This window comes from Baudoinia panamericana (genome assembly GCF_000338955.1).
Source record: "Baudoinia panamericana UAMH 10762 unplaced genomic scaffold BAUCOscaffold_13, whole genome shotgun sequence".
Classification (NCBI taxonomy): Eukaryota; Fungi; Ascomycota; class Dothideomycetes; order Mycosphaerellales; family Teratosphaeriaceae; genus Baudoinia; species Baudoinia panamericana.
The window spans coordinates 549,921-576,990 of record NW_006911269.1 but is presented as its reverse complement, the minus strand read 5'-3'; the positions used below and the strand labels follow the sequence as shown (position 1 = coordinate 576,990).

The window sequence follows — 27,070 nt, the reverse complement described above, 5'->3', positions numbered from 1 at the left end:
ATGTGAGGTAGTGTTTGGTGGGAGAGGATTGTAGTCTGTACATATTGTCTGCCTGGGAGAGCGGCGGCATCGACACTGGCGCTTCGCTGGACGGAGCGCATGACGACCTTGACGATTCTACGTTACAGCAAACTCCACTTGTTCAGGCCAAGTATATCTGCTTCCTACTCTATTCGAAAAGCACGTAATTTCCATAACGACAAGGCTACGTCTTCGGATCCATTCGCGCCGTCATCGAGTGTGCTATCCCAAATCGAGGGACTGGCACACGGCCATCAGCCATTCAAGGAGAAACAACCAGAAGAGTCTACGCCGCAACTAAAAGCGACCTGGGATTTCAGTATACAGAGATACGACGCGAGAGATAACGCCGTAGATCGCTGGCGGAGGAGAGACGTTCTCGGTACAAGGAGAAGGAATGACGCAGCGACTGAGCTAAAGTCCGCCAGTGTTAGCAGCGAACCTATTGGTGGAGTGGAGGCCCTTTTCACGGCCCAGCACAAGGCGTATTTGAATCCACCATACCAGGGTAATTTCAAACACGAGCGACGTCTCGATTTTATTCAACATCAAACCATGCGTTCCTACGTCCAAGTTTTGACGACACCCACCGCGGACACACCTGGCACCACGCTCTTGCTGCATTTCGACAACAGGCGCTATCTCATTGGCAGTCTTGCCGAGGGCACACAGCGAGCCGCCGTACAAGTCGGTGCAAGGTTGCTCAAGGTGTCAGAATGCTTCATCACCGGCCGGACAGAGTGGCGCAACACAGGCGGCTTGATTGGCATGATTTTAACCCTGGCCGATGGTGCCGCCTCAAGTGCCGCTGCAAGTGCTGAGGAAGGGCACAAGCGTGCGCTTGCGAAGGGCAAGAGGCTCGGTGTGTCACAGAATGAAGCGAGGATGGCAGAGTTGTTTGAGGATGCGAAGAGAGAGACGAGCAATAAGCTGGTCCTGTTCTCTGCGCCAAACCTAAACCACACACTGGCGACGGCGAGACGATTCGTCTTTCGGAAGGGCATGCCAGTGGACGTGCACGAGATCGATAAATCTTCTTTGCGCGATGAAGGCGTGGATCAGTGGGAGCCATATTGGGCAGATGAGAACATCAAGGTATGGGCCATGTCAGTCCTACCTACTGAACCCGTCGCAAGCAACGTACCCCCGCGCGTTGGGACGGAAGGTATTACCAACCCTCGAAAGCGAAGCATAGATGAAGTCTACGAACGCAGCGTGCCTCAGGCAAACGGCACGTCCACGGTGACAGCGTCTTCGCTCACGTCAGCTCAACGGGACCAATTGACTGTCAAGGCTGTCGTTGCTGACATGTTCAACTCGTCATGGCGGCTCGACACCCTCCATGAGACTGCGCTTGGCGATGTAAGGCTTCCCGCGACGATGTTCGTCCGCAACCCAACAACAAACATGCTTGAGAAGTACACGGGACCTTTGCCGGGTCAGCCGGTGAGGCCAGGTCAGCCTGCACCCGATCTCAAAAAGATTGTACTCGTCCGCAAGCCGTGGCCCGGTGCGCTTGTCGAGAGCTTGCCGCCAACAGAACCGCGCAAAGAGGCAGTGAGCTATATCATCCGCAACCACGTACAGCGTGGCAAATTCCACCCTGAGCGCGCCATGGCCCTAAAGGTGGAGAAGGGGAAGAAATGGGCGCATTTGGCTGCTGGCGAGAGTGTACAAAGTACGGACGGCAAGACGATCACACCAGACATGGTCCTCGGTGAGAGCAAGGAAGGTGGCGGTCTAGCTGTTATTGATCTGCCTGAGCCTATCTACATCGACAACCTGCTTGCCAGGCCGGAATGGCACGAGCCGAAAGTGATGGCTGGTGTTGGCGCCATGCTTTGGATTTGCGGTCCGGACGTTGCGCGTCATCACAAAGTGAAAGCCTTCATGGAGCAGTTCTCGCATATACATCATGTTGTCAGTGGCCCAGAGTACTGCGCGAATGCGATCGCGTTGGATTCTACAGCTGCTGCGACAGTACGGTTGCGACAGATAGACCCGGCGAGATACAACGTGCCCGTACATGAGAGCAACGCTTCAGCGCCAGCATCAGAGCTGCCGCGAAACGCTCGAGTTGCAATGAGGGGCCAGGTCATACAGCTCGAGCCGGCCATGGGCGTGCACGAAAGGGAAGCGACGCAGCCGGTAAACATCGCTGAAGTGGAATCAGAGACTCCCGAAGAAGTCCTCGTCGAGGCCAGAAAGGCGCGTGAAGGCATTATGGCTGCTGCGCCCGAGATGCGGAGGTGGGCGGAGACGTTACCCAAGGATGCCCGTGACGCAGAGATTGTAACATTAGGGACTGGCTCCGCGTTACCAAGCAAGTACCGCAATGTCTCAGCTACACTCCTGCGCGTGCCAGGTTGGGGCAGCATGCTGTTCGACTGCGGCGAAAACACGCTTGGCCAGTTGAAGCGTGTCTTTCCCGCCGACGAGCTGAGGCAGATCATGCGCGAGCTGAGAATCATTTGGATCAGCCATATGCATGCCGATCACCATCTGGGTACCGTGAGCGTCATCAGAGCTTGGTACGAAGAGGTGCACGGCGGCAAGCCGCAAGCTCCGGACGTGGACCGGAAAGCCAGTTTTGATCCGAAGACTGGCCTAGCCGTCATCTCTGAGCCAGCCATGATGTCGTACTTGCACGAGTATAGCTATGTCGAGGACTACGGCTTTTCACGGATAGCGCCAATTTGCATCACACGCGCCAGCCCGTTCAAAACCCCGCCCTTGACGTCGAAGCTAGGTTGGTTCATACCACCCACAGAACTTTCAGCTCTGCCCAGCGATAACGCCCGCCAAAGGACGCTAGATAATAACATAATGCAGCCTGGCTCTCTGAATCTGACCGATATTCAGGCCGTAGGTGTCCAGCACTGCCATGGTGCTCGAGCTGTATCTTTTACCTTCCCGTCTGGCTTCAAAGCCTCTTACTCCGGAGACTGCAGACCTAGCCGTGCTTTCTCTGCCATTGGAAAAGGCAGCACAGTCTGCATTCACGAGGCTACCTTTGACGACACGATGCGCGGCGACGCAGAAGCCAAGAATCACTCAACGACATCTGAGGCCTTAGGCGTGGCGCAAGCGATGGGCGCGAGGACGTGCGTGCTGACACACTTTTCGCAGCGGTATCAGAAACTGCCTGTACTCGAGCGAGGGGAGGCTGGAAGTGGTGGCGCTGTGACAGACAGTCTGCCGACTGTCGGTGAAAACACTGTCGAAGAAGAGTCCGCGAATCCCGAGGATGCACTCTCCGGCCCACTCGAAGATGTCGCTGCTACGTTTCCGGACCAACACACCAACGGCGAAGGCATGGAATATGACATGTCGTCTCGAACCAAGGATGAAGCGAACCGGACGGCAACCGAGCCTGCGGCTGTCAATTTCAAGGTCACGTCCGATATGAAGGTGTGCGTGGCCTTTGACTACATGCGGGTCAAGGTCGGCGAAATACCGCAGCTGGAGAAGTTCACGCCCGCCCTGCTGAAGCTGTTTGAAGAGGAGGCTAAGGTAGCGGAGGAGGAGGCAAAAGCTACTACATCGAACATGGTTTCAAGCAAGGCGGAGAAGAAGCAGAAGCTGAAGGGTCAGCGTGGGAATACCTGATCGTGCCCCTACACTGAGACGTAGGATCTATGACTTCTAAATCTTTGCCTACCTTATACCCTTCTGGTGACCCTTTCATCTCCGCCTTACACTTAGCTCAAAGTGTGCCAGAAGCCTCGGTATCAGCTTTACTATATCCAAACGAAGTTACCTTATTGCTCAACATAAGCCAAGGAATGATAAGTCAGCGACAAAGGTAAGCATGTGCGCAGCGGATAGCCCCGCGGCTACAGGCGCCTGCATGAGATCGTCACTCGGCCTCTTCCCACCTCCACATGCCGCACATGGCAAGTAGAGTATGCTTCATCGGACATCACAACAGCTTCTTCGGCAACATGACCTAGGAACAGATTGGCCTTGAATGACATGGCGACAGCGGTGGCTCGGCCTGCTCAAGCGCTTCGACGCCGCGACGCGCCCCCACGACCATCACTGCTCGGTAAGCGCACTCATACGGCCGTGGATGGGGATGCTGCAACCAACAAGCGCCGCAAGTTCGAGGAGCCATACGTGATCACTAGCGATTACATCCTTAACAAGTTCAAAGGCAAGCCGCCCAGCACTGTCATACATCTTCACGATGACTTCTTCCGCTTCAACGGCCAGGAAGGGAGCTGGGCGTACAACAGCCCTGCCAAACTCGTCTTGCAGCATATTAAGCGAGGCACCATTCCTCATGAGATTCTTCCGGAGCTGTTGGCCGCAGGCGTTGTGTTCTACGATGGCTGCCTGATCGTCGAAGTGCACAACCACCGCACACCCAAGACTGGTAAAGCCGTTGGCCAGACCGGCGAGACGAAGGGCGCCGACGCCAAGTTTTCCATGCACTCGTACAACGAGCATGTCACGCCTAGCTCACTGGTGCCCTACCCGGCTGGCGCACGGACGGATGATGTGGAGGAAGCGAAAGACGTCGACGTGGCCGAAGAACCGCAAGCGGATGCGCCTGAGCAGCCAACGGAAGGGGCGCATAAGATCTACACCACTGTCTGCCACCCGACAGCCCTTTCTCGACACGCCGACATGCTGATACTCGCCAACACACCGAAAGAAGAGCTCCGCCGTAAGGTTAAGAACATGGCCGAAACGCCAACGAGCGCACAGCCGCCGACTCCATCAACCGCCGTGCCACCCGCCCCGCAAAAGATGGCCATTGAACCAGGCGAGCGCATCGCCATTGAAGCGGAAATGCTCATGGCCACCCAGCCACCATTATATCTTGGACCGGCTAAGAATCCGCAAGAGGCGGAAAGATTGCTAGCCAAGCTTAGACACCCGTTGCATTCCGCTGAACCACCTCCACCAAAGAGTCGTAAGAGGACTACCGCAGAAATGGCAGCCGAGGATGCGCAGAATGCAGAGCTCGAGCGTAGAATGCTCCTCTTTGATGACCGAAGACAGGCCAATAGGGCCGGTGCCGGCGCATCATCGACCGACAACCAAGGAACTGCCGCAGCACTGGGGTTCTCGCGCTTCAAGACGATTGAGATGGTGCGACAGAAACACGAGGAGCAGGAGCGTCATCGGAAGGAGGAGGAAGAACGCCGTGCCGCCGACAAGAGACAGCACGACGAACAGAATGCGGCTCGGATGGCGCAAATGCAGCAAGCACAGCAAAAGCGGCAAGAGATGATTGCGGCTCAACAGGCCATGGCGCAGAATCAGGGTACTGCGCTTGCGCAGAGGCAGGCGTTGCTGAGAGCGCAGCAAGTCGAGCAACACCGCCAGCAGCAGGCCGCTGCGCAAGCCCAAGTCCAGGCCCAGGCGAGGGAGCACGGACATCCGAATGCAAACCAGATGATGCAGCAACAGCAACAGCAACAGCAACAGCAACAGCAGCAGCAGCAGCAGCAGCAGCAAAACTTCCAAAGTCAAACCCAGCAAATTGGCATGCAAGGCTCGCCAGTGATGAGGCAGCAGACTCCGGCCATGATGAATTCAAGTCCCATGCTGCCAAACGGGGGATTTCCCATGGTGCCCACATCCTCTCAAGGCGCTGGCAGTCCTGCCCGGCCTACTTCGGGTGCGGCAATGCAGAATAGGAACGTGCAAGCCATGGCACGGCAGGCATCGCAACAGCGTCCAGGCAGCCAAAGCAATACACCACAGATACCGCAGGGCACACCTGGTATGGTCGCGGCAATGCCTAACAGACAAATGTCCGCAACTCCACGCATGCCACCAGGCTCACCTGCAATCAACATCCAGGGCACGCCCACTAGCACTGGCGGCCTGAACATAGCAATGCAGACTCCGCATATGCAAAACACTCCTCATCTGTCACAGGAGCAAATGTTGATGCTCCAGCAACAGCGCACCAACTTGCAACAAGCTGCCATGCAAGGTCATGCCGGCTCGCCGAACGGTAACATACCCGCGGGGATGACTGTCGATCAAGTCCAGCACATTCGCTTGGTGCAGGATTTCAAGCGGCAACAGAACATGGTCAGACAGCGGCAACACGCCCTCATGGCTGCTATTCAGAACCAGGGCGGTCAGATGACGCCCCAGCAGCAACAGCAGCTTGGCCAGTTGCAGAAGATGTCACAGGATCAGGTGCGAATGATGCAGCAACAGCAAGCAGCCATGGCCAATGGCGGTCACGCCACGCCTATGCCACATGATATGCAACAGCAACAGCGCCATCCGTCCGCAACACCACAGATCGCGCACGCTCACCCACCACAGACACCCCAGCAGATGCAGACTCCCGGCGGCCAGCAACAAGACATGAACGCCATAATGCTACAACACCAAGCCGCTCAAATGCGCGCCCAACAGATCGGCCAGCATCGTCAACAACTCAACCAACAACAAGCGCAGCAAATGCAGCAGGCGCAACAAAACGCTCGCTCACAAGTTCAGCAAATCGCCAGCCAATTCGGCGGCATCAACCGCATCCCGCCCGCAGTGATCCAACAGCTCGCCCCGCCCGTCCGCCAACTTATCATGGCGCAAACCCAATCCCAGAGCTTGGCAAGACAGCAGGCCGCCATGCGCGCCCAGCTGAATAATGCCATGACCGTCGGTGCGGATCAGCAGGTTCCTGCTAGCGCGCCGAACCCGGGCTACATGGCGCAATTGAGACAGCAGCAGGCGAATTTGCTTCAGATGCAAAATATGCAGCAACAGGCGGCGCAGATGCAGCAGCAGAATGGTGGGATGGGCATGAACGGTGGGCAGCAGCAGCAGGGAGGACAGCAGCAGGGTGGTGGCAACAATAGCCTGGACCCGTTCTTTGCGAGTGCGGCAAACGCGCTGAAGCAGGGTGGAGGGCAGTAGAGCTGCGTCTTGTCTAGGTTATCTGACGCTGGAATGATCGAACAGCGGAGGAGGCTTCTTTACGAGTCGGATCAGTGTACTTAATGTATTCTTGGACATTCGAAACACGAGCCATAGCTGCTTAGTCATGCTGTTGGACTTATTAACGATAGATCACTCCTTTCCGGCGACCGCCGCTATCACGTCACTCTGCGTTTCATCTCTTAAGCAGCGTTCCTCAAGCGTCTCTCCATAGGACTATATCCCGTCTTTCTCCGCATGACCTCGAGGGAAGACCGCACACTCTCATCCCTCAGCAGACCAAGGTCAATGACGTACTGCCAGAAGCTCGCCTGCCCATAGTTCCTCTTGCCAACCAACAGCTGACTCTCGCTTCCCTCCTGCAGCTCCTGCTTTGCATCCGCCACCAAACGCGTTAGCCTGTCCCACATCCCTCTTTCTGCCAAAGCCCGTGCGGCACACTCCATTGCTCGCCAGCTGGGCCGTCGGTGTTGATTCTTCATCCTGTCCAAGAAGTGGAGAACTGGTTGGATGCCAACCGCCTGATGATGCTGAGCGTAGCCTTCGATCATACGGTCATAGAGCACATCGTCCACAGCCAGTCCACGCCCAGCCTCAGCGGCCTGAATATGGCGCCACAGGCTCTCCGCGGCTTCGAAGTCCGGTTGCGGCTCGCGTTGAAAGTGGTGCGTCATGAGCACGGTGTAGATGTGTGGAGTTGGCTTCAAGCCTTTGTCCATCATGTGCGCTAAGACGGCATTAGCGGCTGAGCTGTTCTTATACCATTTTAGCAATCGGTCAATGACCAACGCGTAGCTCTTCTCGTTCAACGCGCTCGGGCCCGAGGAGTCGGATGAACTTTCTGATATTGCGTCCAGCGCGGTGATGAATCCCATGACTCTCCTCTCCTGCTCCTCGTGTGTCAAATCATGCAGAGTCTGCTCGCGGAGCATACTGTCGAGCATGACCGTCCATGTAGTGCCATCGGTGGCCATGCCGCGCTCTTGCATGCGCATGAGGATTGACAAGGCTTCGTCGATCATGCCGTTCCGCATGCTGACGCCGAGTAGAGCGTTGTAGGTGACGAGATCGGGCTGTATGCCGAATTTGCGACCCCACGAGAGCACCTTCGGGATCAATCTGTCGGCACCTACGGCGAGTCCTGAGATGGCGGAGTTCATGACGATGATGTCAGGCTTCGGCACGCCATTGATCTCGCCCTCGAGCTTGGCGAGATCGTCGATGCGTGGCTCTGGTGCCTGTGTCGGTGTCTTCTGACGGCCTCCGTGCCGTGACCCTGTAGCAACTTCCGTGTTTTTCGACGTCCTGGCAGCGCTTAGCCAGTCATTGCCGCACTCGGTCAGCGCCATCAGCCCTTGGTCAAGCTTGCCACCTCTGATCAATCCGTGAATTCGAGTAGACCATGCATATGTGTCCGGCTGAACGCCAGCGTCCCGCATCTTCTGCCAAAAGCGTTCCATGCCGTTTACGTCTCGCACTTGCTGCGCTCCTTGCATCATAACAGTAAAGGTTCTCGTAGTTGGCTGCCGTTTTAAATCACCAACGAGATGATTCCACACCTCGATGGCCGAGCCGGCACTATGTAGAGTAAGCAGAGCGAGCATTAGCCGCTCGTAGAGCTTATTGGGAAGGCCCGCTGCTGCTCTGTTTGGGTTCCTGGCATATTCCAGGACTTCTTCTTTAATATGCTCGGCGAGGCCCAATTGTAGCTTCGCTATAGCTGTGTTGAGACGATCCATCCGCAGGTTGACAAACCGATTCGTAGCGGCATCGCGCCAATCCTCAGAAGTATCGCTTGACTCGGGGAGACTCGGCAGGCTTAGCGTCGCAGATTGCGTATCGGATTGCAACTCTACCGTTGATGCCGCCGTTGCCGTCAGATGCGAAGCGTCCGCAGTCGGCGACGTATGTAAGTGCAGGGATGTCTTCGTGTCCTCACCAGCCCCTGGACGAGGAGCGTCTGCATTTACATGCTCCGGAGACGAGTCCGTCATCTGCAAATAAGAAGCAGGAACCCAGATCTCCGAACGACTGGCTTCCACGTCGGATCGTGACTGCAGTAATTTCACTAAAACCCAGCCATCTCCTGCATCGGGCTCTACAATGGAGACTTCTGTACCCTCTGTTACCGAGAGCACACCAGTATCAGGAGCTTCGTAATTGTATAGCATCCGGACCGTCGGCGGCGATCGTAGATCTTGCCCCACAGCATTGGCATTAGAGCCCATTGCCTCGAAGAAGTCGTGGTTCTGGTTATCTTTCGTCGCATTTGACACGATTTGCTGTGCCGTTTCAGGTAAGGTTTCATTCACATCATTTAGTACATTACTTTCTTTGGCTTCAGGATCCGGGCTCGGTTGGGCACGCGTAGTTGCAGGCTTGTAGATCATGCCAAAGTTTCTGATGACGGCTTCGTACTGTTGGAGAAGTTGAACTCCCGATGCGGAGTCCAAGTGGATCTGCAACTCGTCCATATGTTTCTGCAACTGCATCGGTACACCAGCTCCTCGATGCCTTGTAAAGGCAGTTTCCAGGAACGCCAGTAACGGTGCATAATTCGGGTTGGGTTGTGCTTTTCTGAGGACGTCCAGAGTTATATATGCTGAGGAAGCGTAATCACGGGTCAGCAAACGAGCAGAGTCCGCCTTCAGCCAAGCTCTGACAGAGGGCAGTAAAAGCTCGAGAACTTGTGCAAAATCAAGATGCTGGTGCTGTGGTTCGTGAAGCAAGGCCGTGAAGGTCGTTGATGACGGCATGCAAGACCAATCAAGGGCTGCTGTTGGCTTAAGCGCTTCTGGTTGCCTCCGCATACGAGCCCAGAGAGCCAAATTCCAGACTTCCATCGTCTCGCTGAGGGTTTCCTCACGAGGAGTGCCTTCGTGGGCTCGCTGCGCCATCATAGTCGTAGAAAGACGCCATAACACCATAGACCACACGTCGCTCCTCCGTATCCCAAGTCTAGCCTGCAGTCGCAACAGCTGGCTTGGGCTCGGCAGAGCCTCCTCGCCCCTCTGCTGCGTTTCTAGGGACTTGCACCGCCTCCGTAGAGTGTTGAGGTAAGCTCCCATGAACCGAGGAAAGCCAACAGCCAGCGTTGCGTCTGGGTGGGCAGCTGCCTCTTGTAGCAAGCGCCAAGCCTCTGCATCACCGCCAACGTCTTTCGAGATGCCAATGAAGCCTTCTAGGTTTGCTTTGAGCTCCGGCGACAAGGATGGAAGGCTTTGGTCTTTATGTCTCGCCTGTGGCCGAGCCCGGCTATGTTGTGCTCCATACCGCTGCGTACTGGACAGCTGATCGAGAAGGTGTTGAGGCTGCAATCTGCTTTCGGGACGGAAACTTGGTCGCTCATGTCCTCCGTAGCGTGCATATCCAAGATTGCGGTCATGTTGGCGCTGTCGTGTCGGACTCTGCGTGACCTCTTGTCGTCTAGAAGAGTATCCAGCAAAGCCACGCCTTGTCTGCTGAAGCGACCATAGGCGATTCCGCAAGATCTGATGCAACTGACACGACGGGCAGACATGAGTGGGCGGCATGGCTCACCAGCCCAAGCTACAGAGCATATATGCTTCGCTCAATAGCTTGCCATTGCGCTTAACGGAGCGGAAGTGAGCTCCAATGGCAATGGCTGTGTTTAGTGCTGGAACCGTAGCTGGCGGCGACTTATGACACCGGCCATTGCAACGCATTCTTTCTTTCTGGGCATCCCAATGTGGAAGCCAGCGAGGACAGCGCGCCCGCCACTCTCCACGCCCCATTCGTGACCAGTAGTTCCTTGTGTGATTGTAGCGACGGCCGGTTGCCTGAATGATGCTTGCGATGGTCGCTCGGTAGCACCATAGTGGCGCGATATCCGTCTCGGACATCCTGGATCTACACCACACCTAACCTAAAGAATGTCGACCCTTCAACCGCGCCCACCTTATAGTGACGATGAGCTCAGAAGACTGTACCCTGCGAATCTAGAGCTTCGTCAGGTTCAGATTCTCCTCCGGCATGGTGAGCGAACGCCAGTGTCAGCTCGCTTTAAGAATGCGGGTTTAGCTGCACACTGGCCGTACTGCGAAGCGGCGAAGAACTTCAAGGATGTCGTGCTCTCTGTGAACGGTTCATGGGACACGCTGCAATGGAAGCGGAGGCTGGAGACCTCTGCGGCGAACGACGCGCCAACATTAGCTGCTGGCAGCAGAGGAGAGGTGGATGCTGTGTGCCAGCCTGGCGAGCTAACCGATCCTGGACGCAGGACTACGCTTGCACTGGGCCAAAGAATACGAAGGCTATACGTGGACCAACTAGGCTTCCTGCCCAAGGGTCTAGATGCTGAGAACGAAGCACAAGTGTACCTGAGGAGCACACCGATACAACGCGCGCTGGAGAGCGTGCAGCAGGCCTTTATCGGCCTGTACCCGGCAGCAAATCAGGCTGCAGGGCTCGGGCCAAAAGCCATCGTGACGAGGAGCATGCAGGACGAGACGCTGTTCCCGAACGAAGGCGCCTGCAAGCGCTTCGCCCAGCTGTCCGCAGCGTTTGCCGAGCGGACAGCCTCGCTTTATAACGACGGACCGGAGATGGCATATATTAACAAGAAGATTGGCAAGTGGATGCCAAAAGAAAGTCCGGTTATCAAAGTCGACTCGCATCCAAGGTTGAGCGGCATCATGGACTCAATCAATGCTACCCGAGCACACGGTCCGGCGACCAACTTACCGAGCGAGTTCTATGACCCAAAGGTCCTGGAGCATGTCGACCGGATATGCACCGAGGAGTGGTTCGTTGGCTATCAAGAATCGGAGGAGTACCGCAAACTCGGCATCGGCGGCCTAGTAGGCGACCTCACGCAACGCATGGTTGAGAGCGCTACCAGCAGCAAACCTTCGGGTGCTGTCGGTGTGCAAGATGACTTCAAACTGAGCATGGCCGGCTGTCATGACACAACAATCGCTGCTGTGCTTACCAGCCTTGGCGCATTCAATGTTGCTAGAGATAAGTGGCCAAACTTCACGAGTAACATCGCCTTTGAGCTTTTCAAGCGCACAGATGCTGGAGCATCTCAGCCAGCGTCAGCTTCGAGTAACGGCGCAATGTGGCCGAGCAAGGACAAGACCTGGTGGTACTCCATCTTTTCCTCACCTAAAGCGAGTGTAGCTGCGACCTCCGCTCGGACTCCGATTGCAGGCATGTCGACTCCAGACCGGGCCAAGTTGGACGATCACTACGTTCGCATACGCTACAATGATACGCCAGTGACGCTGCCCTATTGCCGATCAACTGGCAAGCATTTGGACGGTGACGAATCGTTCTGCACACTTGCAGCTTTTAAGGAGGCGGCAGATGGCTTCACGCCAAAGGACTGGAAGGCGGAGTGCGGTATGAATCTGGCTGAGCCAGCGATACGGCCTGTGGTTCAGCGGCCTCCGGGTCTTTAGCGTCACGGTATGATCTTACGACCAAGTAGAATTGGTAGAGTGTGGATAGAAGCTGGACCATTATTCTGCTGAAGTGCGCTGCAGTAATAGCGGTAATGCTTAGCCTGCTGCTCCGTTTTACGAACGGTGTGCTATTGCTTTTGCAGTTGTGCTTCATCGGACAGTGATCTGTGGCTTCCCAGTTGGGACGCTAGGGAGAAGCCGAAGCTTCACCGAAGCCGTGCCTCGGCCAAACAATCGCCAACTCCTCACCATGTAGTACCAGCCAACTCAGGCTAACGATACCAGGCTATGTTTGATGCCATTGCACTCTAGATGCATTGGTATATTGTACAGAACGGATAATCAACGTCTACCGAAGTAGTGCTCCTCATCCACTGCCTGCATAGCCCGGCATTCGTGATGGCAGCGACATGGCATGATATCGCGGCTCGTAAGCAGAGAGAGCGCGCTGACCGTATCCCAAAAAAGTGGCGCCTCCCAAATGAGAGATTTCAAGATAACGACAGTGTGCTCGATGTGCCTCGTCGGTGCGGCTTGCTCAGCAAACAAGATATCCGTATCACGGAGAGTTATGATGCATCTACACTGGTTGCGGAGCTGGCAGCAGGCCGACTCAGTAGCTTGGACGTCGTAACTGCATTCTGTAAACGAGCTGCCATAGCGCAGCAAGTCGTCAACTGCCTGACTGAGATCTTTTTCGAAGATGCCATTGCGCGGGCAAAGCACTGTGACCAGTATCTCAGAGAGAAAGGCAAGCCGATAGGCCCATTACATGGCCTCCCTATATCCATCAAGGACTCTTTCAAAGTGAAGGGTTACGATGCGTCCGTCGGAGTCGCTGGCTTCTGTTTCAAGCCTGCCGCAGCAAATTCGGCGCTTGTTGATCTGTTGCTGGAAGCAGGTGCTGTGCTTTATTGCAAGACAAACGTTCCACTAACGATGATGGCTCTGGATTCCCACAACAACGTCTTCGGTAGAACGCTCAACGCGACTAATATGAAGCTCACCGCAGGTGGTAGCTCGGGAGGCGAAGGCGCCCTCATCGCCATGCGAGGAAGCCCCTTGGGAATTGGTACCGATGTGGGTGGAAGCATTCGCATACCTGCAATGTGTAACGGCTTGGTTGGTGTTAAGCCGAGCCACGGCCGGCTTCCATATGTTGGGCAGGAGGGAGGCGCTCCACCCGGGAGCAGCAAGCTTGGCATCGAGTCGACAGCTGGACCAATTGCCCGTAACGCGAAGGACTGTGAGATGCTACTGCGAGTGATCGGGGACAGTCAGCCATATATGTACGATCCGGACGTACTTCCTCAGACGTGGGCGCAACAAACGAGCCTGCAGACATCCTTACCGTCTTCGCGCGTGCAACAGCCGCTTTTAGTGGGAATTGCCAGAACAGACGGTCATGTTGCACCATTACCGCCCATTCAGCGGTTGCTAGACGACGTTTCGAGGTGCTTGAGGTCGCCCACGTTGCCATCCTGGGAGGCAATCCGGGTGGTCGATGTAGACATCTCGAGCTTCGGTCCGCAGATTCTCAAGGTTTTCAACGGCATCATGTCCATTGATGGTGCCAACACCTGGTTCAACCACACCGCATCAACCGGGGAGCCAATGTCGCCATGGTTACAGACCCGCCTCAAACGCCGGCCAGCGAAGCCCTTGGACGAGGTGCGCTCTCTACAATCTCAGAGGACGGAGCTTCAGACGCGCTTTCAGGCCATTTGGCACGAGCGAGGTGGCTACTGGCAAACCCCGGCTGATAAAACGACAGCTGGTGGTCGTATGCTAGACGTCATTATCTGCCCTGCAGCGCCGCATCCGGTGCCCCCAATTGACCGATGGAACACCACTAACTATACCTCAGCATTCAACCTGCTCGACTATCCGGCCGGAGTGCTCCCCGTACGGACGTTCGACAGTGCAGACCTGGAGGGTAGTGTGCCCAACGAAGCTCCATTGAATGGATGGGATACGATAAACCGCGGCTTATGGAATGACGTGGACCGCCGGCTATACGTTGGTAGCCCACTGAGCGTCCAGATTGTTGCCCCACGGCTGATGGAGCGGAAGCTGGTCGAGATTATGGTGATGCTGGAACAGGCGCTATCACCGCTGAAGACTTTACGGGCATCAGCAAGCAAGCTTTAGGTTGAGTGGGCCGGATTTTATCGGCGCGAGGTCTCGCTAGCGCTGGGTTCAAGACGTGCATCACTCACAACATCAAAAGCTAGGCGGTAAAAGCGTGTGAGCAACTGATGACTCGAAACGGTGTACGGGGTCATGCCTGCGCCGCCCTCTTGACCCAACCACTTAAAGTTGCCGCACCCGCTGGTCAGCGCCAGCTATAGCCGTACGGTGTTGATGCCGAACACCGCTGAGCACAGGGTCGTAGACACCTCTGCGCTGCAATGTTTCTATGCACGGGCCTTCGGCATGGTCGAACAGAACTCGATGGCCCAGCCGTCAAGCCAACCCGACCACGACTACTGTTCATGATCTATCGCAGTCCTTCCTCCGTCTCTATGCCTAACAGCCTAATCGGTCCAAACAGCGATGCGGCATTTCAGAGAACAGTGACCTAGCGGCGACTGCCTGAGTTAGTGACAGATCGCCTCCGCGGCACTCTCGCATCCGGATGCTCTTTGTTTAGCCTGAGCCTTGACGCTCAAGGCATGGCAATAACCAGGGTCTCGACTCTTACGGATGTCGTACCGCGAGCGGTGACTGGTTCGATGCGTCGGAGCAGTGCCGTAACATCTGGCTAAGAGACCATGCAGACAGCGGCGACACGCCAGAGTTAGGCGCTTGTCGTGCCGATCCATGAATCGCACCAAACTGACGGTCAGCGTCAGTGGGAGGCAGCTATGCCGCAAGCGCGATTTCTCCGACCTCCGCCACCGCCGCAGATGGTTGGTTCATCAGAAGAGCTACCTAGAAGTCCATACCAAGTCAAGGCGATGATAGCCAGTGAGTTACGGACGACGAAGGCCACGCAGAGCGTGAACAAGACGAGCTTTATGCAGCATAATGGACGAGCATGCTCAGTAACCAAACAATATCGGGTTGGTTGAAAGGAGCATCTCAGCTACTCGGCATAGCTACTCGCGGCCAAAGTTTTCAGTGGACGAATCGGCTGTTGACTTGGATCAACGCCGTCCTTACGTTATCCACAATGGCGTCTTGTCGCCATAGAAGCTCGCCGGCACTGGGCTCACCTGTTCGAGACCGTTGGTCGAGGCGCTCCAAACGATTCCCCGAAGCATCAACATCCACCAAGCCTCTTCGACTGCTTCGCGGGTCAAGCCTCGGTCCTTGTGCTTCTCTAGTATGTAGTTCCATATGCCGTTGCTTTTCGAATTCGTGACGGCGTCAACATAGGCGAGACCTTTCTCGAAGACTTCCTCCGATACCCAGTCGCCACGCTCTTCAGGCTTCGCAACGTTGTACCGCTTTCGGACCTCTTCTAGCCATGCTTCATACTTCTCGCTCGAAACCCAGTCCGCCATGTTCTCATCGTCGTCAGTCTTCGGTATCTCTGCAACTGCAATCTTCGCTGTCTCTGCAACTGCAGTTTTCGGTGCTTCAGGAACTGGCTGCTGCTTCTCCTTGCGTTTCTTCGCGGCTTCTCGTTCGCCACGCTTACAGGCCGTGTCCGCCATACATACATGTGTGGCAACAAGATCTACATACTGCGTTCGGCTCTCTACATCCGCGAGGTGCCATCTCTTCTCTCGAAAGTACCGCGTTGTGTGGTCGAATGCGTCCCGAAGGAATATCAACAGTGATTCTTGCTTTTCGGGAGAAGAATGATGCTCCGTGAGCGCCCGTTTGGCCCGTCGTACGTAGTAGTCGTCAGCATATTCCTTCCTGAAGGTATCAAGACGTTCTCGAATCGCAATCAAGGAAGAATCTTTAGAGCTACCGTATCGCGCTATCGCCTGCTCTAAGCCGCGATGCAGACACACTCTGCCCTCCCAGCACGAGAACACGCCTTTCATCGATTGGACCCAACCCGCAAAGGAATGTAGCACCATTTTACAGCCTTTTAGTGGCAAGAATGGGCACAATAGCATAACAAGCTCATTGTTCGTCTCACGACATCCATGCGCCAGGATGGTGTTCGTCGCTCCATAGGTGACACCGATTCTCGTAAGCAATGCCTCCAAGCTTTTGTGGCCATCTAGGCGCTCGATGAAATCAAAGTCTTCGCGCACAAGGGACGGATCACCTGGGATGATGCCGCACATCAGCTTGTCAACAGCTCGACTTGGAACGAGGGCCGGAAGAAAGCCGTCTTCCCGCCCAGCGTTGAACCGCACTACGAGACCAAGGCCGCCTTCCTCGCTGGCCGTAATGCTGTAACCATTACCCTCAGCTGCCAGTCTACCGCTGCCGGGATCGAGTGACCGCCATCGCATACCAAGCCGTAGTGCTATCACGACCATGTCACCTAAATCAATTCTAGCAAGCGGCCGGATAAGGTCATCTGGCATGAAGTCCCAGCTCCATTTGCAATAAATCGCTGCTGGCTCTGTGCGAGCGTGGTTGTCCGCGCATGGGGCTTCAGGGTTTCGTGGACTCTTGCCTCCGCACACTTTCCGTCGGCTGTTGCATTCTGCAGTACAACCTTCTGGGAAGTAACCCACATAGACGGAGTGAATCTCGTACATGAACCTCAGCCAGGTCGCTAGTATTTCGGTCTCTCTAACACCGACCTTCCGCCCTCTCCGTCGGCTCTTCGGCTGCGGTTTCTGTTTGGCGGTCCAGAAGCCGTAAGTTTTGGGGTTATGTCTTGCATTTGATACACGATCGGTGGGCGGCGGTATCGCCATCTCGAGTTCGGATCCTTGACCGTCCATAGATGTGGCCAGTTTCCGCATGGACGGAGCCGTCATGTTTGTCGCTGGTTGCATATCAGGAATCCACTCGCCATGTACAGTGTCGTCAAGCTCCCGATATTTCTTATTACCATTGAGCTCAGGGCCGAACATCAGGCTCACAGACTTTTCCTGCTGGTTAGCGTGATCTTTAAGCTCATCAGGCGTTACCAGCACAATCTTTGGTGTCTCGTAGCGAAGCTCAAGCCTGAGCTCGAAAAATCGCGGCCGTAGACTTCGTCTGCGATACCATGGTCCAATGACTTGGTAAGAGCAGCAACGAAAAGCTGACACGGTCGACAAGATCTGCTGGGTGAGCTGCATGTAAGAAACACCGAGAGCAATCAGCGAGATCACGAGGGCCGCAATAGTCACATCGTCGGAGAGTTGTGGCATGGCGGAGTAGGAAAGCTAAGAGAGTGGGAGAAACACTGTGGGCGAGAGCAAGAACATGATATGCGAAAGCTCGTCTTCAGCCGCACCAACACGGATGCGCGCATGCCCTGGTTCCAGTACACAAGAGGATGGTGGGGCCAAGAGCGCAATGTTACTGTTTCAGGCTGGCGCTACCGATTTGTGTAGGACCGGACGCATGTGCGAGTCAGGCAATTCAAGGGCGAAGTGGGCATGATGGAAGCTCATGTGGTGCGAAGGGAGAGGAAAGAGCGTTTGGCAAGCGTCTGTGGAGCTGGCACAAACGGTCTCGGCGACCTGCACGTGTCAATGTATAGTTAAAGCCTTTCGTCAGATCTATCTTAACTAGATACATCATGGCAATGAATCTCCACCTATAACCGCCGTTCCGTCGCTTGAACGCTTGAGCAAAAGTCATGCATCGTTAATGCATGCATTCATTCAGTCATAAAGATCCATCTCACCGCCGTCACCGTTGCGCTGAATTTCTTCGACAGCGTCATCCTCATCCCCATCCCACATCTCGCTATCTCCGTCAATATCCTCAATGTCACTCTCGCCGTGGTTCGGCAGTACTTGAATGTGACCATCTTCCAGCACGACTCGTGCAGTTTCACCATCTCGGACCGCACCTCTCAAGATGAGTACAGCCAAGCGATTGAGCACCTCCTTCTCAATAAGCCGTTGCAGAGGTCGAGCACCGTACGCAGGCGAGTACCCAGCGGAGCCGAGGTAGTCTTTGACCGCATCACTGAGCTGAATCTTAACGTTTCTGCCATTGCTTGTGAGCCGCTGCTGGATTTCGGTAAGCCGCACGTCGACGATCTTGCGGATTTCCTTCTTCGAAAGTCTGTTGAAGATGACAATGCTGCTGATGCGATTGAGGAACTCGGGTAGGAAGTAGTTGCGGAGCGCATTCATGACTAGCTCCTTTGTCGTCGGATCGATGCGCCCGTCCGGAGCATTAGGCCGGCTGAGGTATTCGGCGCCGAGATTGGAGGTCATGACGACAATGCAGTTGCGCGCATCAATGACACGACCTTGCCCATCGGTAATGCGACCGTCGTCCATGAGTTGAAGTAGCACGGTAAGGACTTCTTTGGCTGCTTTCTCGACTTCATCAAATAGCAAGATGCTGAAGGGCCGACGACGGAGTGCTTCCGTTAGCTGACCTCCTGCGTCATGGCCAACGTAGCCGGGTGGTGCGCCGATCATGCGTGATAGTGAGTGACGCTCCTGATACTCGGACATGTCGAGACGGATCATGGCCTTGGGATCGTCGAACAAAAACTCGGCCAGTGCCTTGGTAAGAAGTGTTTTACCAGTACCAGACGGACCGCAGAAGAGGAACGACGGTGGCTGACCTGGGTTGCTGAGACCAGAGCGCTGCAATCTGATTGCATTGGCAACCGAGGTGACCGCCTCTTTCTGACCGACAACTTGTGCACCTAGTACCTTCTCCATTTGCAGCAGCTTATCCTTCTCGGTAGTCTTCAGTCTGGTAACTGGGATACCGGTCCAGCGTGCAACGATCTCGTTGATTTGGTCGGGCCCAACAGCGTCTGCGACCAGCTTCTCGTCAACGCTGCCTCGGCGCCCAGACTCTGATTGCTCAACTTCCTTCTTCTGGTGCTCTAGCTGCTCAATGCGGGCTTCTACGTCGGGAATGGCGTAGTACTTAAGATCAGAAGCAGTCTGAAGATCGCGCGTACGCTCTGCTTCTTGCTGTTTCACCTTTAGCTGGTCTAGTTTGATCTTCTGCTCTTGGATCTCTTTTGAGCGAGCTTTCTCGCTTTCGTACTTCTCCCGCAGCGGCTTAAGTTCTTCCTCTGTATTGGCCTTCTCGGCCTTGGCGTGGCTCAAGCGGGTCTTGGACGCATCGTCCTTCTCGCGTTCAAGAGCGTGAATTTCAATCTCGAGCTGACGTAGCTTTCGCTCCATGTTGTCGAGTACTTCGGGCTGTGACTCGCGTGTCACTCGGACGGCTGCCGCTGCTTCGTCGATGAGATCGACAGCTGAGTCTGGCAGTCTGCGTTGCGTCAGGTAGCGCGAGGCGAGAGTGGCTGCGGCAACAATGGCACCATCCAAGATAGTGACACCGTGGTGGACCTCGTACTTCTCCTTTAATCCACGTAAAATGGAGACCGTCTCGGGGACGCTCGGTTCCTTCACCAGAACTTGCTGGAACCGACGCTCGAAAGCTTGATCTTTCTCAATGTACTTCCTGTATTCGGCAAGCGTGGTCGCACCGATGCAGTGAAGTTGGCCACGAGCGAGCATAGGCTTGAGCAGGTTGGCGGCATCCATACCTCCTTCGCCTGAGCTACCCGCGCCCATAAGCAGGTGGATTTCGTCCACGAAGAGCACGATCATCTCTTTGCTGTCTTCAATCTCTTTAAGCACTCCCTTCATGCGCTCCTCGAATTCACCTCTGTACTTCGAGCCCGCCACGAGCGAGCCGACATCCAGAGAAAGAAGCTTGCATGCAGCGAGGTTTGCTGGCACATCTGCATTAACAATCCGCTGCGCCAGACCCTCGACAACAGTGGTCTTGCCAACACCCGGCTCGCCAATGAGAACTGGGTTATTCTTCGTTCGCCTTGACAGGATCCGAATCACCCGCCTAATCTCTTCCTCACGGCCGATGACCGGGTCCATCTTGCCCTCTCGTGCCAGTGCTGTCATGTCGATGGTGAACTTCTTCAGATTCTCGTGCTCCTCTTCGGCATCAGCCGTCTTGCTGTCGACTCGCCTGGTGCCGCGAATCTGTTGTATGGCAGTGTCGATGAGCTTAGTGTTCGGCACATTGGATTCTGCAAGACATCGCTGGACCGTCGCGTCTTGCACCAAGCACTGAATCAGGTGATCGACGGCAATGTAACTGTCTTTCTGGGTCTTGGACAGCTCGTTCGCAGCGCGTAACACTTTGCTGAAGGCTGGCGAAACGCTGACGCTTTCTGGCGGAGGGTCTTGACTCGGCAACCTTACCAACGCCTTCTTCAACGCCCGATCGAGTAGTTGCGGATCACCGTGGGCGCGCTCGACCACTTGCTTGAATAGCGGTGCCGAAGAGGTCGCGTGCGATTCGTGTGCATGGTTGGTTTGTTGATCCTTCGACTGATCCGGAGGAGGGTCGAGTAATGCTACGCCAAGGTGGATGGGTAGCATTTGTGAGTGGGCATACTGGGTTGCCAGATCCTGGGCATCACTCAGCGCTTGAGTTGCCCGGTCTGTGAACTGCATGCCGGATGCCATGTTCGTTGTGTTGATGTAGTCACTGTCTGTAACAATCCTGAATTGGCCTCGACGCCGTCAATGTATTTGTACACAAGATTGATCTGGGAGGAGAAGTGGGAAGTGGAAGTGGAAGATGTACTTATGCGCCCAATGTGCTGTCCAACAGCGGAAAAATCACCGTGATGCTAGTGGATGCTCGCAGCTGCTCGTGCCTTCCCTGCTTCTCGCACTTTCGACGTCGAAAGCGGAGTCTACCGGGTCGGCCCGGTTATTAAGCCTCAATGTCACGTGGCATCACAGAGCATTGAACAACCATCTTTGGGGGCTAAGAACGAAGAGGGAGCTAGTACCGATGCTTTTATTGATCGCAAACAATATGCAATTTCCGAAATATGTACTTCATGCCTCTTTACAGCCACACCGAAACTCCGCGCTAATTTGACAAGCATGCTTTGCATCAAAACCACATATCATACAGCAGCCACCACGCCACTCATTGCCGCTTCTGCAGCTTCCGTGCTTTCTTCTCGCTAAGGACGCTTACTCGATCCCGCCGGTCGCCTTCCGCCAACCATTGGCTTGCCTTCACCAGTTGAAGCACATTTATCCATTGTTTCACCAGCATTATCGGGAGGCTTGCGGCTGTAAGGATCCATGGCACCGTACTGTCCATCTTGTTCGCTCGTGCCATTTCCATAGCTCCCGCGCTGAAGGGGCTTGGGAACAGTAGTGAGGGTACCGGATTGGCCGGGGTGACTGGTGAGCCACCTACCGGAGGTAGGAGCGCCGGCGTGATCTTCGGCGAGCTGAAGCAAAGAAGATAGAGAGCGATGAAGAATAGTTCGTTGCCAGCACAGCAGGTGAAGAGGACCGTCTGTGAATATGTGAGCAAGCATGATGCAGTATTGGTGTATAAACATCCATACCTTGTTCGTGTAGTATGTGTTCATGATCCAGCTCCGATCTGCGCTAACGTTCTTATGGCTCTGTCCTTGTCCTCCCATGGCTAATGTAGCGTACATATGCATGTAGTGGCTCGCCAAATCCAGACTAATCAGACCTTGAAAGATCATGCTGTAGGCAGGCTTGGCTGTCGCCAAGAACACCAGCAGACACGTTGTAGTACATCGATCCGTAACCATATCGAGGACCGCCCCAAATCTTGTCGACTGCTGGAATTGGCGTGCTGCTATGCCGTCGACTGCGTCCAGAAGACATGAGACAGAATACAGGAAAGAGCATCGTCGCGGATGTAAGGGCATGAAGTAGAGAGAAGCAATGCACAATACGACTCGAATGTAGCCTACCGTTTCGCATCAGCTCCGGTCTGACGTTGGACATTGTAATACACCACAAGCGTACCAATTAAATTCGGCACGAAGAGGTAAATGTTCTCATGTGTCTGCTCGTCCACGCTAGAGCCTGCTACCGGACCTTTTGACTCTCCGTTCATAGGCCTGCCGTTGGGCATGGGTATTTCCACCTTGTCACCCATACTGCGTCGATTCACTGCCTTGAAAGCCTGGTTACACCAGCAACCTTTGCTCGCTACCACTTGGATATTGTTCGCAACGGCCGGTCCAAGTATCACCGTAACGTCACTGCAGACCAAGGTACCCTTAGTCCTTTAACGCAGCAGCACACGTGTCGGAGGTCTTATGCTGCCCTCCTAGTGGAAGCAAGGCTGACTGGGTGAAGGTGGTGCGCCTGCCCACCTAACCGCCAAAACCGTCCAGTTGTGCTTTCCGGAGGCTCGAAGCGTAATTCCAAAGCCAGCAATATACGTAAAGTGCAAACTGTCGCTCATCCGGAAGTGCTGAGGTTGGTCTCGTGCCACCAGCAAAGCTTCACAAGCAGTGCGATCGCAGTAAACAGCCTGTTGCCGTAAAACTGTCCCGCGAGATTCCGGCAGCACACCTCGGCCGATTGATAGCCCGCTTCCGGGGCTTTGGGTCACGTGCACAGTAGCGTTGGCAGCGCATCACTTCTGCGTCGAGCTGTTGCAGACACCAAACCACCCTACGGAGCAAACCCCATCGAGGCTAGAAGCGGTGTCTCAAACACGCTCGGTTTTCGTACTATGGAACATTCTGCAAACTAACTACATCCAAGCACTTGCGCCGGAATCGAAACTCTCAAAAGCTCGAATGCACATAGCACGACCCATCACTTCTTGAACTTTCCAGCAATGCACTGCGTAACAAGCTTCTGGTCCGTGTAGGTGCTGCCACTCACAGTTGGTGTCTCAGACAAGACATAGCTTGTGTCAAATGAGCCGGCACCCCAGCCGATCCAGCCCAAGTATACGTCACTGTTCGTATTGAGCGTGTCAAGCTCCTGACAGACATCCGTCAAGCACGACGAGTCGCTCGGCCCACCGCCAGTCTCGGTCAAGATCGCCTGCCTTCCGTTTTGCCTGAGCCACTGAGCAAGGGTAGTGAAGCTGGCCGAGTTGTTGGTGACACAATTCGAGTGAGTGCCGGAGTTGTCACTGTCAAGGTACTGGTGAACGTCAAAGATAAGGTTCGTCGTGGTGCCGTCAGGGTTCGTGACAGTGTTCAGAGCAGCAGCAGAGCCGTCCGAGATGAACGCAGCAGCTAGCAAGATGCATCAGTATCACTCCTAACAATCCCTAGACTCCTCGACTACTCACCACTGGTATACTGAGTACCAGGCAACAGAATCTTCTGAGAGGTGGCGCCAGCTTGACGGATGGCAGTCACCACGGCCTGGACAGTAGCTGCCCAGGTGCTGATGGTGAGATCATGCTACGATCCTGTCAGTGCCCACGTTCGAATATGCTGCAGCAAGACTGACATACCGGCTCATTCATAATACCAAAAGCAATTTTGGAGTTGGTGGCATACTTGGTAGCCAACTGCGACCACAGACTGACGAACTGTGCGTTGGTCGGACCACCCTGGCCGATGATTGCACCGTTCCACCGAGCATAGTTATGGACATCGATAATGCACAGTGCTGCACCGGAAGACAGGCAACCCTGGACAAGAGCATCGTAGTTCGCAAAGTTAGTAGCGTCGAGTGTACCACCAAGGTTGTTGTTGACCAGATATTGCCAGCCAACGGGCAGACGGAAGGCATTCAGTCCATCGTCCTTGACGAAGTGGTTCATTTGACCGTTGCCATTAGCTCCTGGTGGGACGACGCTTGAGGTGGTGCATGTACCATCAGTACCGCAACCGAAATCGAAGCCTGCGATATTGACGCCGGCGTATTGCACGTGGCCGGTGCTGGCAGGTGTCGAGGCGGCGGTGCTGGTCGTCTTCGTCGTCGTGGTAGTCGCAGAAGTAGCTTTTGTAGAAGTAGTGGCAGGGGTGCTTGCTTTGGTGCTGCTCGACGATGTAGAGGTTTTCGAGGTTGCCGCCGTGGTAGAGGACGAGCTTGGGACACACTGGGAGTAGTAGGCATTCTGGGCAACGCAGCTGTAGCCCGCAACACAGGTCGTTGATCCAGTCCAGTTCTGCCCGCCTACAGGGCTTCAGCAATATCCTCCAGCGAAGCATCTCAACATGTGGAACTCACCACACTGGCTGTACGCGGCATTCTGGGCAACAGCCGTACCAGCAGCCGCCGCCAGGGCAAGAAGAGTGGTCTTCATACTGAACGTCGACATCCAGTCGGGAGTGAAGTTGTACAAGCTGTACTGGATACTAGAAAGAGGGAAGGAACAAGGGACTCTTGATGCTGTGACAATATCTTTATGCCTTTGGCGGCGGTTGTAAAGTACTTATACCCGTACGGAGTAGTACAGCAGACAACCTGCTCGCCTTCCGCGACCGAGGCCCGGTGTACATCTGTGCGAAACATACTCGCTGAGCCTGTGCAACGCCACTTACATGTATCTGGAGATGGTCCAGTAGCTCTCGCAATATACAAGACACAGATCGCTCGGCGCTAAGATCTGTCTGGCCGCCCAAAGGTGGGCCAGTTTACGTTAAACGAGAGCGAGCGCCCCGGGCGTGACGGGACGTACTCCCGAAGAAATGGCAAGGACCTGCGGTACGGTATAGGCCGTGTAGCACCTTCTGCAGCATAAGGAATGGACGGAGGCTGCAAAGCTGATGGGAGCCGGGGCACGCTCCGTTTGAAGCACATCATCGCGTCTTGTTGCCATGGGATTTGTGAATGCAGAAGCGGCGGAATGGTGCATAGGTGCGATCTGGGTTGAGGCAGGGCACGGTGCTCGCTTCCACTGTCCTTGATCTGGACGTAGGCTGGTGACGCAGGGTATGAGACGTAATATATATCCTGGTCGTCTCATCAAGATTGATTGATGGCTCCAGGGAGTGGCCGGCTGAAACGATCGCAATCTGTCACAGGGATCTGTGCAGATGCCTCCACGTGGGACTCAGGGTGAGGATGAAAGGTCGTCCCATGTTACTTGGTACAAGTCTCAGACGATCGTCGACGGAATGCAATGCTGCCCGCAGGGTATGCTGCAGCAGTCGTGACGCAGGTGGACAGAGTTTGACTGGAATGATAGATGCATTAAGCGGAGTGGCTCGCTTGATACAGGGCTGATCGAGCCGAGACACATGCAATGCCGATCATTGCCCGCAGCGGGACGGGGACGGGGACGAAGCATTGAAGCGGGGCTTGAACCTCACTCTACCCATTCTGCCTAACCTCTGCTCTCAGCCTCTGGCGGCCCCATGACCCTCCTCTGCAATCCTCGCTTGCGGAACTCGAGCTTTGTATAGGCAGCTGAGAAGCCCAAATTACTTCATTCAGCTTCTGAGATTGCTCGTGGGGCTGCAAAGGATGCCTCGGAAGCTTAGACTTGCAGTCTCTCAGTCGCGCACTCTAGCCACACTCAGTGAAACGCTGTCTTCACTTGCGGCGACCACGCGAGAGGCAGCAGCTCGCGGAGTTGACCTCATTCTTTTTCCGGAAGCTTTCCTTGGTGGCTATCCGCGGTCTTGTGACTTCGGCGCCACCGTTGGTTCACGAACAGATCAGGGACGCGAGCAATTCCTCCAGTATTTCCGTTCGTGTGTTGACCTTGGCGACACTCCCAAAGGTGCTGGCGATGATTGGATCGAGCGGCGGTTGCCAGTGGCGAAGGGGGATGACTTCCGCGGGGATGGCACGCGTGAGTACTTGGAGCGTGTGGCAAAAGAAACCGGAGTGTTTGTAGTGACCGGATTGGTCGAGAGGAGTGGTGGGAGTAAGCAGCGCTTCGTAGTCTTGTCACCTCATGTGTACTACATCCCACTAATGCTGTGTAGGCTTGTACTGTGCTGTCGTCTATGTATGCCCCCGCATGGGCTGTATAGGCAAAAGACGCAAGGTCATGCCCACTGGTAGCGAGCGCCTGGTCTGGGCACAAGGTCACCCCTCAACGCTGCGGGCTGTAACTACGCGCATCAAAGGTGTGAAGCTCACGATGGCAGCCGCGATTTGCTGGGAGAATATGATGCCGTTGCTGCGGTACTCTCTTTACAGCCAAAACGTGAATCTTTGGTTGGCGCCAACGGCTGACGCTCGTGATACCTGGCTACCTCTCATGCGCACCGTAGGCAATGAGGGAAGGTGCGTCGTTCTCAGTGCGATTACCTGTGTGCGGCGGAGAAACCTGCCGCCTTGGATCACGGGTTTTCCATCGTCCGCAGGCCCGGAAAAGTCTGTTACGAATGGGGCATTGTCTTCGACAAACACGCAGAAACCAGGACTTGAAGAAGTCACGGACCACGAAGACAGGCATGAGAATACGCTGCCCGCAGATAAGAATACGGCGGCGTCAACCTCAGTAAATGCTACAGATGGAGATCGTGGTGTGCATACCGAAGCACCTTCTGCGCCGGCGCATTACGCTCGTCATGACGCTGGCGATGAGTTTGCCTGTAGAGGAGGCTCGTGCATCATTGGCCCGATGGGTAATGTGATCATGGAGCCGCTCTTGGACGTTGAAGACGGCGGTCTGCTCGTTAGTGACGTCGATTTCGATGACTGCGACCGTGGGCGGCTTGATCTAGACGTTGCTGGCAGCTATTCCAGGAATGATGCGTTCAAGCTTACTGTCGAGGGCTTGGACATAGATCCGCCGCCATGAGCAAGCTAGAAGGGTACGACGGTCAAATCCTGAGACAGACGCAGACATCAGCTTCACGCCATGTTGCACTCCACACAAGGCTTGGAACAGGTCACTGCGTCTTCCAC

General features: G+C 55.1%; 10 protein-coding genes across 10 annotated transcripts; 5 read left to right on the top strand and 5 right to left on the bottom strand.

Moving 5' to 3' along the window:
- Window positions 1–3,769, top strand: BAUCODRAFT_38329 (uncharacterized protein). The gene has a single exon (XM_007682190.1). It carries the CDS (start codon window positions 100–102, stop codon window positions 3,628–3,630), a length of 3,531 nt encoding a protein of 1,176 aa, XP_007680380.1. The 5' UTR covers window positions 1–99; the 3' UTR covers window positions 3,631–3,769.
- A 16-nt stretch (window positions 3,770–3,785) lies between these two features.
- On the top strand, window positions 3,786–7,219 carry BAUCODRAFT_284569 (uncharacterized protein). The gene has a single exon (XM_007682511.1). It carries the CDS (start codon window positions 3,997–3,999, stop codon window positions 6,910–6,912), a length of 2,916 nt encoding a protein of 971 aa, XP_007680701.1. The 5' UTR covers window positions 3,786–3,996; the 3' UTR covers window positions 6,913–7,219.
- BAUCODRAFT_151710 (uncharacterized protein) lies at window positions 7,116–9,830 on the bottom strand (the record flags this gene model as incomplete). Its single annotated transcript, XM_007682510.1, has 1 exon — window positions 7,116–9,830. The coding sequence occupies one exon, from the start codon at window positions 9,828–9,830 to the stop codon at window positions 7,116–7,118; it is 2,715 nt and encodes a 904-aa protein (XP_007680700.1).
- Window positions 9,831–10,646: 816 nt separating this feature from the next.
- BAUCODRAFT_284402 (uncharacterized protein) lies at window positions 10,647–12,557 on the top strand. The gene has a single exon (XM_007682509.1). It carries the CDS (start codon window positions 10,827–10,829, stop codon window positions 12,354–12,356), a length of 1,530 nt encoding a protein of 509 aa, XP_007680699.1. The 5' UTR covers window positions 10,647–10,826; the 3' UTR covers window positions 12,357–12,557.
- BAUCODRAFT_284403 (uncharacterized protein) lies at window positions 12,558–14,640 on the top strand. Its single transcript, XM_007682508.1, has one exon. The coding sequence runs from the start codon at window positions 12,759–12,761 to the stop codon at window positions 14,508–14,510; it is 1,752 nt and encodes a 583-aa protein (XP_007680698.1). The 5' UTR covers window positions 12,558–12,758; the 3' UTR covers window positions 14,511–14,640.
- A 592-nt stretch (window positions 14,641–15,232) lies between these two features.
- Window positions 15,233–17,921, bottom strand: BAUCODRAFT_284405 (uncharacterized protein). The gene has a single exon (XM_007682507.1). It carries the CDS (start codon window positions 17,633–17,635, stop codon window positions 15,521–15,523), a length of 2,115 nt encoding a protein of 704 aa, XP_007680697.1. The 5' UTR covers window positions 17,636–17,921; the 3' UTR covers window positions 15,233–15,520.
- An 86-nt stretch (window positions 17,922–18,007) lies between these two features.
- Window positions 18,008–21,079, bottom strand: BAUCODRAFT_38324 (uncharacterized protein). The gene has a single exon (XM_007682189.1). The coding sequence runs from the start codon at window positions 20,906–20,908 to the stop codon at window positions 18,095–18,097; it is 2,814 nt and encodes a 937-aa protein (XP_007680379.1). The 5' UTR covers window positions 20,909–21,079; the 3' UTR covers window positions 18,008–18,094.
- Window positions 21,080–21,251: 172 nt separating this feature from the next.
- On the bottom strand, window positions 21,252–22,697 carry BAUCODRAFT_38322 (uncharacterized protein). Its single transcript, XM_007682188.1, has 3 exons — window positions 22,253–22,697; window positions 21,817–22,193; window positions 21,252–21,764 (listed from the first exon to the last, which is right to left on the bottom strand). Exons 1-3 carry the CDS (start codon window positions 22,383–22,385, stop codon window positions 21,384–21,386), a joined length of 891 nt encoding a protein of 296 aa, XP_007680378.1. The 5' UTR covers window positions 22,386–22,697; the 3' UTR covers window positions 21,252–21,383.
- Window positions 22,698–23,056: 359 nt separating this feature from the next.
- Window positions 23,057–24,509, bottom strand: BAUCODRAFT_27601 (glycoside hydrolase family 5 protein; the record flags this gene model as incomplete). Its single annotated transcript, XM_007682113.1, has 4 exons — window positions 23,057–23,487; window positions 23,544–23,658; window positions 23,712–24,379; window positions 24,434–24,509. 4 exons carry the CDS (start codon window positions 24,507–24,509, stop codon window positions 23,057–23,059), a joined length of 1,290 nt encoding a protein of 429 aa, XP_007680303.1.
- A 1,036-nt stretch (window positions 24,510–25,545) lies between these two features.
- Window positions 25,546–26,963, top strand: BAUCODRAFT_115762 (uncharacterized protein; the record flags this gene model as incomplete). Its single annotated transcript, XM_007682506.1, has 3 exons — window positions 25,546–26,078; window positions 26,140–26,537; window positions 26,748–26,963. The coding sequence occupies exons 1-3, from the start codon at window positions 25,673–25,675 to the stop codon at window positions 26,961–26,963; spliced, it is 1,020 nt and encodes a 339-aa protein (XP_007680696.1). The 5' UTR covers window positions 25,546–25,672.
- Between the last annotated feature and the right edge of the window lie 107 nt (window positions 26,964–27,070).